Genomic DNA, 11,502 nt, shown 5'->3' with positions numbered 1-11,502 from the left:
CACTGGGTACACACACACACACACACACACACACACACACACACACACACACACACACACACACACACACACACACACACACACACACACACACACACACACACACACACACACACACACACACACACACACACACACACACACACACACACACACACACACACACACACACACACACACACACACACACACACACACACACACACACACACACACACACACACACACTCTTTTTCCACACTGTTGTAGCTTTAACGAGTGCTGAACAATCCAACATGCAGTTTGTTGTTTTAAAAATTTATTTTTTTGCTTCACACAACAGTAAAGATAAAAGGTATACGGGATGGAACGAGAGGCAGGTAAAGAATGACAACCGGAAGACAACAGAAAATAAATCAGGTTAGTCAAAACATTATAGCTACAGTAGAACATCTTTAAATTTTTCCAGTCCAAACTCCTGAACATTGTTGACTCTGAGGGAACATAGTCAATGAATATATTTAATGTCTTATGTCAGTCCTTAAGACATGAAAGGGAGGAGGCGGGTGCGTGTGTGACCTTGGGGAACATGCTTTTTTCGCCGTACCAGAATATGATGAAGCGTAGGTAGCATTTGGCTTCACTGTAACCACAGTGGGAGACGAGGAAAGCCCGGTATGTTGTTTTTAATGTTAATACGCTTAAATGATGTATAATTTTAATTCGTCCATAAAATTGCTATACTATTTATAGACACAGCGGGGAGAGAGAAGGGTGGCGCAAAGTATTTTCTTCTTCCTGAAGGGGGGGGGGCACTGGAAATAATTGAGAAGCACTGTCTTAAGTCAAGGCAATCGCTGATGATTCGTCCACCTCCATCACTCTGAAGACTCCAACCTTCTCTTTCCTCCTGTTCCTCTTTTCTTTATCTGTAAATACACACATCACCCCACTTAGTTCATCACTACTAATCACCACTTTTTGATACTGAAGGATTTGAATATCTTAATACTATCTACATATATTGCTAGCATACAAATACATTTAATGAAATTACATTGATATTCCCATCTTATTTCTGCATTTAAGCCATCATATAATTATTATAGTATCCATCCATCCATTTTCTACCGCTTGTCCATTTTGGGGTCGATGGGTGGGGGGGCTGGAGCGTATTTTAGCTGCATTCGGGCGGAAGGCGGGGTACACCCTGAACAAGTCGCCACCTCATCACAGGGCCCACACAGATAGACAGACAACATTCACACTCACACACGAGGGCCAATTTAGTGTTGCCAATCAACCTATCCCCAGGTGCATGTCTTTGGAGGAAGCCGGAGTACCCGTATAATATGTATGTATGTATGTATGTATGTATATATATATATATATATATATATATATATATATATATATATATATATATATATATATATATATATATATATATATATATATATATATATATATATATATATATATATATATATATATATATATATATATATATATATATATATATATATATATATATATATATATATATAATAAGTAAATGGTTAGTTTTAAAGTAACACATCTAATAGGTTACACAATACAGCCCTAACACAAGGGTGTTAAGTATTTGCGAAACCGAAGTCAAATTACACAACAATCCAACTTCCCTTTGGAAAAGGATATCAGACTTTGGGAAGAAGGAGAGGACAGACATAGATGGCAGGATGTCTATCTTTCCCTACTTGTGGACATGAGGGAATTGTATTTATTTGCTTCAAACAATCACACTGGAAATTAATCTAAGATGATGACTCTGGAAAAAAAACAAAAAAAAATTTAGTGTGCTTCATTTGAGATGAAACCAACACGAGTAGGAGAAAAAGTTCTCCTCTCTTCTGTAGAAACTAAGACTAGGTCTCATTTGGTGCACTTCTTTAATTACGTTTAGTCTTTCAAGCTCAAGACCAAAAAAAAGAATAAGAATAGTAAGAAAAAAAACGAAAAAAAAAAAAACGAACAAGAACAGCAATGAGAACTACAAAAAAGAGAATAACAAAAACAAGGGAAAGAACAAGCACAACTACAACAAGAAGAATAACAAGAAAAAGAACAAAAACACAAAAATGAAGAACAAAAGAAACAGGAAAAAGAAACAAGAACACAGAGAAAAAGCAACACAAAAGCAAGAAGAAGAAAGTAAATAATGCAATCTTTATTTCCAGTCAGTGTTTAATGACAGTACCGTAATGTGTGAGGTGAATTATATTTATATAGTGGTTTTCTCTAGTGACTCAAAGCGTTTTACATAGTGAAATCCATTATCTAAGTGGCACTGAGAGCATGTGGGTGAAGTGTCTTGCCCAAGGACACAACAGCTGTGACTAGGATGGCAGAAGCGGGGATCGAACATGGAACCCTCAGGTTGCTGGCACGGCTGCTCTATCAACCGTGCTACGCTGCCCCTGTAATCTATTTGAAATAGTACGACCAGAACTTTAGTACTTAGTAGGGGTGTAACAGTTTTGTAGATACCGTGGTATTTTGGTTTCAAAGTCTTCACAATAATACCATTACGCCTGACTGCATTAAACAATAACTTGGTGTGTAATTTTTTCCCGGCGCTTTAGCGTTGGCCGGGTCTGAAATTAAACCACATCTCCCAGAATCCTTTGCGCAGTGCCAAGGTAGGGGCACGGAACGCCATAAGCAGGAAGTGAAGTTTGTCGATGAGAGGAATTAGTTTTTTTGGACATTTCCTGAAAAAATACTTCAATGTCTATCCATAACTCTGAGTTACGTTGCTAACAAACAGATGGTGAAAACATAACTTCTTTGGCGAAGTTAAGAAAGTCTGTGTTCTGCAAAGAGAGCCACAGGGCAACACATCGAGATAAACACCCCAAAAAATTTTCAATGCGGGAAATATGAAAAACTGGAAAAACTACTTTATAAATCCTCCTGCGCCCGGAAAAGCAGCTTATTCCCTGAACAAGTCGCCTTCTTCATATTGCAGACTGATATAAACATGTCCACTGTAGAGGACACTGCTTGTTAGAAAGTCAAACTTTAAAGACACTAATGTAAACATTGTTTTACACTGGATGTTTAATTTTTTTTTTTTTTTTAGAGACACTCAACTGTAAGTTTAAAAAAAAATCTTTAACATTTATCTATATTCCAAGATCAAACACATTCACTCCCACACATATGAGCATTTGTGAACTGTTGAGAGCGCTCAAAAGTGCACATTTTTGTTGATAATTGACACAATGAGAGATTATCATCAGACTTCAACATCTCTAAACATGTAAATGCTGCCTTTTTGCTAGGTCAGCATTGTAAATGAAAATATAATCCAGTTGTCTTACCCTGGACAAACAAAGGTTAAATAAATATATACATGTGAAATAAGAAGTAAAGGTTTGTATACTACATTACCCAGAAGGCATAGCACAATAGATAAGAACTGGAAGTAGGTCTAAGTTATGCTGGAAGATGATATTTGTGTCGTTAAAACAATTAATAGTTCATATATTGTTATATGTTCCTGCTTCGTTAACTCAAGGAACAAACATATGTTTTGATTCGGCAGCTGATGTGCACATTTTACCGCCGCTCAAAGGCAAACTGGATGGCTAAAAATGACTGATTGGTCAAAATGTTGCAGGCATTGGACAAAGTTGCAAGGCCATACATAATTTGGCTGACTGGCCATGTAGTTACTTGGTATTGGATCGATACCAAAATTTGCTGCATGGCCTACCCCTACTTTTTGTGTACTGGCACGCTATAGCCACACTGGAACAAGTTTGAGGTAATACCTTGTAAACTAGCAATGATAGTAGCACTTAATGCGCTACACCAGGTGTTCTTAACCAAGGCGTAGAATGCTGCGGAATACTTTACATTGTAGAAATTATGAAGTTACTAGTACTACTAATAAATACTAACAAATGTCAACATAAACAAACCTATTTTTCATAGAAATGACCCCTTTAGCTTACACATTTTATGTCAACAAAGGCGGTTGACCATGTATGTTGACTTAAGCGGACATTTTTAACAACTCTGTGGAACAGGACTAGATGAGTGGGTCCACTTTTGGTGTACCAAATATTTCCATAAAAGGATGCATACAATATTACAGTATTTTAAGTATTTCATGCTGCAATGTATTCTTGATTGCTCACCCAGCAGGTCACTGCGGTCCAGTAGAAAATTCAGATCTTTATCGCTGAGGGCTCTTCCCCTTGATGCTTTCACTTCCCTAAAAGGAGAGAAAAGTGGCGACCAACGTAAGCTTCTGTCATGGTTTGGTAGAAATGTGTCAGTGAACAGAGTGATGCATGACAATCTCAAACAACCGGAAGAGGTCTGGAGCAAAAGTCAGAGAAGTTTCTTCAGCGCAAAAATGATAACTAATGATTCAAAAGGGACAAGCGGTAGAAAATGGATGGATTACATGTAAATGTAATTTTCATAGTTTTTATTGAGTCACTTCTCTTGCAGTATATGTGATTAGTATTTATTTTTACAATCAACCCGACCTAAGCCTTGTTCAGCATAATTTGTGATTAACACACGGTTTCATATATTTTGACAACATTTTCAAACTGTAAGTAGCTTAGATATAATCATTAAACACTAGTAGAACCAAGACTAATGACCAATTCAGTCTTAATATTTAAGTGGCTCTGTATTGGAAAAGTCCCAAGGTAAAAAAACAAAGGTGCGGTTAAAGCAGATAAGTCTTACTTTTCAGTGCCTCTGGCTTGGAGCAGCTCCATCAGCTCATCCAGATCAATGCAGCTTTTACTTTGCTTCAATTCTGCCCGCCCACCTTTGAACTTATCTGGGGGTAAAAGAAATGCACAGTTACAAATAAATAATTGCCTAAAAGTGCTCGTATCAGTAAAAAAATCAAATAAAAAGGAGGTGGAGTCTCACTTTTGTGGATGACCATTTGTTCCAGTTTCCTCTTAGCCGAGGCTCTCTCCAGGATCTTCTGGTCGATGGTGTTTGCCGTGACCAAGCGGTACACAAGCACTGGTTTGGTTTGCCCGATGCGATGACAGCGATCCTGAGCCTGCAGGTCTGCCTGGGGGTTCTGCAAATAGTCCAACAAGTTTAGTTTGGCTGATGATGAATACCAGAGGTGTGGACTCGAGTCACATGACTTGGACTCAAGTCATGAATTTGATGACTTTAGACTCGACTTGACAAAATGTAAAGAGACTTGCAACTCGACTTAAGACTTTAATATCAATGACTTGTGACTTCACTTGGACTTGAGCCTTTTGACTTGACAAGACTTGCTACTTTCCCCAAAACCCAAAGATTAAAAAGTTATTCAGGAGCGCTCCGTATCTTTCATTGTGTACGTGTGTGTCTGTCAGCGTGTGTGCTCTCAGTACAACAGCCAATGAAATTAGATCTATGTTGTTTTCATCCCACAGCATTCATCCAATCAAATTGCAGGACAACCAACGAAGAAGAGCTGTCAAACAACACTAGTGATGAAAAATTATGCCAAACAGTTTCGTTAGGGTATTAAAACTACGAGTTGGTCAACAAAAAACGAATTGCAGTATGCAAAACATGCGGTTCGAAGATTACAGACGGAGACGCAACAACTTCCAACTTCGTTCGACATTTGAAGATGCACAAAGAAGGGTAAGTTTTGAATCCAAGCCAACGCTTATTGGCTAAGTAACAAAACTTTTATTTGCTGTGTAGTTAAATCAGTGAGGCTGTAAACTCACTGCTAACGTTATAACCATAGACATCTTATAAGTAGATGCAGCATCGACCGCTACTGGCGCTGACGAGACACGGGGCCGCCATCTTGGAGTGGTGATCCACGCCACTCAATGCAGTTCATTTGGCAGTAGCAATGAACTGCCAGCGCATTTAATTAATCTTACCTCACTGAATACCACTGATTTTCACACGTTTTTTTGTCATACGTGTAGCTATGATAAAGGACACATGTTTTATTATTCACGGTTTGCTTAACAGTAATAGAATATTCTTATATGCTATAAGTGACCAGACGTCCGAGATCAAAACTAGGAATATAATCCCAGAGAAGGGGGGAAAAAAAACAGTCAGCTATTTTTAAGTTCAAGAAACAATATGATTAGGTTATATATACACATGTGTATATTCTACATAAACAATGTATGAATACATTAGATATCTATATATCTTAGGGACTATAGACTGTATCTCTGTTGCTGCAGCAGAGTTTATTCTGTCTTGACACTTTGTATTGATATTTTGTATTACATTCTTCCCTTAAATGATTGTTTTATATGTACTTTTTATGTATGTCGCTTTGGATAAAAGCGTCTGCCAAATACTTAAACATATGTTAACACCTGATAGTCTTTATATCAGCTAAAACTACCAATCTGTTTCACTGGATTCAGAATAAAACCAAATTCTGTCTTACCCAACAATGTTAGTATTTGAATATTGTTACTTGAAGACATATTCCTGGTTACAATTATACTGTTAAGAAAGTATTGTCTTATACTTTGCCTAAAATGAGGATGCATTATACCGGTAATCAGTGGCGGCTGGTGAATTTTGTTTTAGGTGGGGCTAAAAGTTTGTAAACCAAACCCCTGTAGGGGGGTCATCCTCCCCCAGAAGATTTTTTTGTGATTTTCACATACAAATATTGATGATCTTTGCTCCTTCCCAACTCTGTGGTAATATCCTTTTCACAAAATACAACCAATGAACGTTCCCTCTAAGGTGCGCGCCTGCGCAATTGCGCACCGCTCACGGGTCCTCTGCGCACAGCAAATTAATGCCGCGCAGGAAATCAAAAATCCCATCTGAACTTTAAACAAAATAAACACATTACAATTTATTCTGTATGATTTTGCAATGCAACTCTGTGAGTGACAGGTGACAACAAGAGTGGCCCCAATGAATAAAACAATCTTTGTCAACACAGTTCAATTATCGTCTGTCAAAACGGGGGGGGGGGTCCCCACATTTGCGGTCCCCTCCAAGGTTTCTCATTGTCCCATTGGGTTGAGTTTTTCCTTGCCCTGATGTGGGATCTGAGCCGAGAATGTCATTGTGGCTTGTGCAGCCCTTTGAGACATTCGTGATTTAGGGCTATATAAGTAAACATTGATTGAATGAGATAAGGTAAGAACAGGATAGAAACTGCTGTGGAACTAGTTACAATGCAATATGCCATGGAAATACAATGTTAACACTTTTGTGCAAATACCGGTAAGTACAGTTGCACTTGTTTTTTCAAATGTGTTTATTCTGTAAAGGAATGAGTTAAATGTTTAAAATGACTGGTTAATAATGCTATTATGAAGTGCAATGTCAGCACTATTTTTTTCCCCTGAAATTTCAAAGGCACTTGTTTTAATAAATAAATACAGCGTTTTAAAAGCATACACAATCTGTGTAAATATATTAGTCTGTGGTTAAAAGGACTCGAAATTCAAAATGCAGGACTTGGGACTTGACTTGAGACTTTCCAGTCTTGACTTTGGACTTGACTCGGGACTTGCCTGTCTTGACTCGGGACTTGAGGGCAAAGACTTGAGACTTACTTATGACTTGCAAAACAATGACTTGGTCCCACCACTGATGAATACATTCCTATTAACTGTACTCAGTGCTCATCACAACAGCTAACACCAAGATGTATAAAATGTATAAAACCCCTGGAATTAAAAAAAAAATATTTTTTTTAAATTATCAGTCTTGAGGATGTTTGTTTAATTTTGAAGAAAGAAAGCAGATACCAGACATGACACAAAAACTATACTCCTTTCAAATGGCAACTTGCTGGCTTTCAGAACACTAAAATAAATCAAGAAAATGCCTTGTGGTAGGTAGTAACAGTTTATTTAGCTCAAACTGAGTGAAAAAATATGCAATCACTCAATCCTGAGGAAAAGAAAAATGAATTATGGAGCTGTTGCCCCATGGTAGGTTTTCCCATGGCAAACTGGTCTAAGGTGATGGGTCAGACTAAGAGCGATTCAGAAGACTCTTAGAAAGAAAGAAAATTGAGGAACCGCACCTCGCCCTGGACACCGGGGCCCCACTCTGGAGCCTGGCCGGACCGGGCACAGCCCGAAAGAGATGTGGAACCGCCCCCCGCAGACCCACCACCTGCAGGGGGATCCATGAGAATCCGGTGCTATGTGGACTGGGTAGCAGTCGAAGGCAAATGTCTCGACGACCCGGTCCTTGGTTGCCAAATCTGGTTGCTGGGACATGGAATGTCACCTCTCTGGTGGGGAAGGAGCCTGAGCTTGTGCGTGAGGTCGAGGGATACGGTCTAGATATAGTCAGGCTCACCTCAACATACAGCATTTGATGCGTAAGCACAAACAGCATTCAGGACCCGTCCCCACACCCGGAGGCGGAGGGAAGCTACCCTCTTGTCTACTGGGTTAAACTCCAACATACAGGCTCTGAGGTGGGGGGCACCAAGAATTACCACCCCAGCCTTATGCCTCTCACCACTTGCAATGCCAGACTGAAAAACAGTCCATGCCCTCTCAAGGGCCCCATCTTCGGCTGCTGCCCAACCACATTGTACGTGGTGAGCCTATTGAAGGGTGCTCCATTTTGCCTCTTCGGGCTGTGCCCGGCCGGGCCCCATGGGCACAGGCTCGACCACCAGGTGCTTGCCATCGAGCCGCACATCCAAGCCTGGCTCCAGAGGGGGGCCCCGGTGACCCGCGTCCGGGCGAGGGAAAGCTTGGTCCTCGATTGTGTCTTTTCATTAAGGTTTTCTATTCAACAATAAAAAATATTCTGGCTATGCCTTTTTTTGTTATTTTTTTATAGCCAATTAAAGTTAACTAAGGAAAAGCAGCATCTAAAATGAGTAATGCGCTATCTTTAACATAATTACTTGGAGCATATGGATATGGTAATAAGGCACCACAAATACCAAACAACCTCTCACAGAGCATAATGTTCACTCACCCAATCACTGTCAAAAATGACGACAGTGTCAGCAGCTGTCAGGTTGATCCCAAGACCTCCGGCTCGTGTACTAAGCAAAAAGAGGAAAACTTCCGGGTCTTTGGAAAACTTGGTCATCTAGAAGAAACCGCGCCAATTAAATCAGTACTTGAGCCAAACTACAGCACAACATCCGCCCACAGTCCATGACATTTATATTTTAACTCACATTTTCTTCCCGGTCGGCATAGGACATGCTGCCATCCAGTCTGCTGTATTGGAAGCCACGCAGATAGCAATAATCCATTAGAATGTCCAAGATGGAGGTCATTTGACTGAAAATGAGAACCTAACAACAGAGTTTTAGAGTGCTTATTATCAGAGCAAATGCAGCTTCATATCATGACTTTGTTGCTCAACATGTACTATTATTGCACTGTTTATATTCAATACAGTGTCAAGATAAATCACATCACGAAAAGGACAACCTTAAGTACAGTGATACCTCAACCTACGACCAAATTGTGTTTTACAACCAAGCTCGGAATACTTGAACCATATTTTTTATACCATAGGATGCACCGGACTATTTGGTGCACTGCGATGAGCTGGTATATTTCCATATAATAAGGTACACCGGATTATAAAGTGCATTAAAAGAGGAACTGCACTTTAAAAAAAAAAAAAAAAATGCCTATTCTTCACAATTATGACGGATTTTTATATATTTTTTTTAGTTGCATTCTAATTCGTAAATAAAAGTCAGTTTACAGCGGAGCCAATGGGAGGTCTTATATTCTGCCCATAAAACCCAATAAAAAAACCCACCCAAAAATCCTCTTGCCAATGCAGGCAAGAGGATTTTGTTGGATTTAAAATTTTCGGGACTTATACAGATCTTAAATAGACAAAACGAGGTAACGACAGGAATGAAAAGCTGATTTTGTATAATAGGCCACCTTTAAATTATGCTTGCAATTCAAAGCAAAAGAAAAAAGCAGACCGACAGTTTGTATCTCAAAATACTTGTAAGTTAAAATACTCGTAAATTGAGGTACCTCTGTACTTTTACAAAAACAAGGTGCTGTTTTACCTTATGTCCTCGTTCCTTGAGTGCAGGCAGAAGTCGGTCTAGAATGAGAAACTTCCCAGAACTTTGCACCAGTTGCTCATCAATCTGAATTATCATGTAAAAGGCGACATGTCACAAAAAAACAAAGAACTAAGGCTGATGATAGTCTGAAATACTAGCTCACTAATTTAATCTTCACTATTTGAAGCTTAGGACTTGAACAGAACGTGAATGTTTTACCTTGAACTCTTGTGTAGCAGCATCCAGGGGGTATTCAACTAGGTAGGGATGGTTACAGCATCTCTTTAGCAACATGAGAATGTTCTGCATCTTTAAGTTGATCTGAGCATCCAATGGACACTGGACATGCATTTCAAGACAGGAGCTGAAATTGGAACATGTGGGAGAAACTTTAATTGACTGAATCACAAATCCACTTGTGTTGACTATTGGGAGAGCCCCAATACAACTTACGATACCAATACTGGAGCGTTCAGGGTTGGTCAATAAATAACGATTCAAACTAATAAGATATCAGCAGTAATCATTATTTGTATTATTTTATAGTGTGGAATGTAAGAAAATGCTTTATCAAGTGAAATTACACAAACAGAACAATTGTTGGTAAAAAAAAAACACTAACCTATTTATTAGTAACTGTCTGGAATGGACAAGCAAGTAAACTGCTTGTATTTGCACGCATATATAAGACATTTTACATGCAAGCAGATACATTCACATACTTGTTTTTGTTTACCGATTTTAGACCGATATCAATATTGGATTGAGACACCCCTATTGACATACCAACCCAGGTTATTTTAGCATGTCTTGACTAGACTTCACAAAAGCCTCAAGTTTGGCTCAGACTTCTGGACTTGGAGGTTGGGTTAAAACCCTGAGTCCCCAAGACCTAATTTACTGGAGGTTGGGATCTGGACTTAAAGGGGAATTGCACTTTTTTGGAATTTTGCCTATCATTCGCAATCTTTATATATGACAAACACACGTTTTTATTTTTTTTATGCTTTATAACCAATAAATAAATGCGAGCTAATGTCAGCTTACAATGGAGCCTATGGGAATCACTATATTCGGTCTATAAAACACTTACAAAACATCCAAACACCTCCATTAAGGTTTTATATGCATGCTGTAATTATATATGCAATGTAGTAACTGGCACATTCATAATAACATGTAATATTTACATAATCTGGTCATTTTAAACATACAGTGACATTAATTTCACAAACAAGGTTCGCTTTTTCCTTCCAACAGCATCACTGATTACTGCAGACTTCATGAGAACCAACAAACAATAAAACATCACTTACTGTACAATGTCTGCTGTGACTGGGATGCCGACTGTTAGGATGTTGATGTATATAGAATGACTCATAATCCTCACGAAGAAAAAAAGAGGAAGGAACCAAGCGTTTTATCGGGTCTTTTTTTTTGCCATTTTCGGGTCTTTTATCGCCATTACCGGG

General features: G+C 38.9%; 1 protein-coding gene across 1 annotated transcript in view; it reads right to left on the bottom strand.

The window, feature by feature from the left end:
* Window positions 1-281: 281 nt before the first annotated feature.
* Window positions 282-11,502, bottom strand: part of hells (helicase, lymphoid specific) — a 35,925-nt gene continuing 24,704 nt past the window's right edge. Inside the window, exons 16-23 of the mRNA XM_061964323.1 lie at window positions 10,250-10,394; window positions 10,031-10,114; window positions 9,167-9,286; window positions 8,959-9,075; window positions 4,924-5,083; window positions 4,732-4,828; window positions 4,167-4,243; window positions 282-908 (exon numbers count right to left, since the gene is read on the bottom strand). Of these exons, the coding sequence (XP_061820307.1) occupies window positions 820-908; window positions 4,167-4,243; window positions 4,732-4,828; window positions 4,924-5,083; window positions 8,959-9,075; window positions 9,167-9,286; window positions 10,031-10,114; window positions 10,250-10,394 (889 nt within the window). The 3' untranslated portion in view covers window positions 282-819. The remainder of the gene's footprint in view (window positions 909-4,166; window positions 4,244-4,731; window positions 4,829-4,923; window positions 5,084-8,958; window positions 9,076-9,166; window positions 9,287-10,030; window positions 10,115-10,249; window positions 10,395-11,502) is intronic.

This window comes from Nerophis lumbriciformis, linkage group LG02, assembly GCF_033978685.3.
Source record: "Nerophis lumbriciformis linkage group LG02, RoL_Nlum_v2.1, whole genome shotgun sequence".
In the NCBI taxonomy this organism is placed as follows: domain Eukaryota; kingdom Metazoa; phylum Chordata; class Actinopteri; order Syngnathiformes; family Syngnathidae; genus Nerophis; species Nerophis lumbriciformis.
Note: the sequence above shows the minus strand (reverse complement) of the source record. Positions and strands in the feature narration are given on the sequence as shown.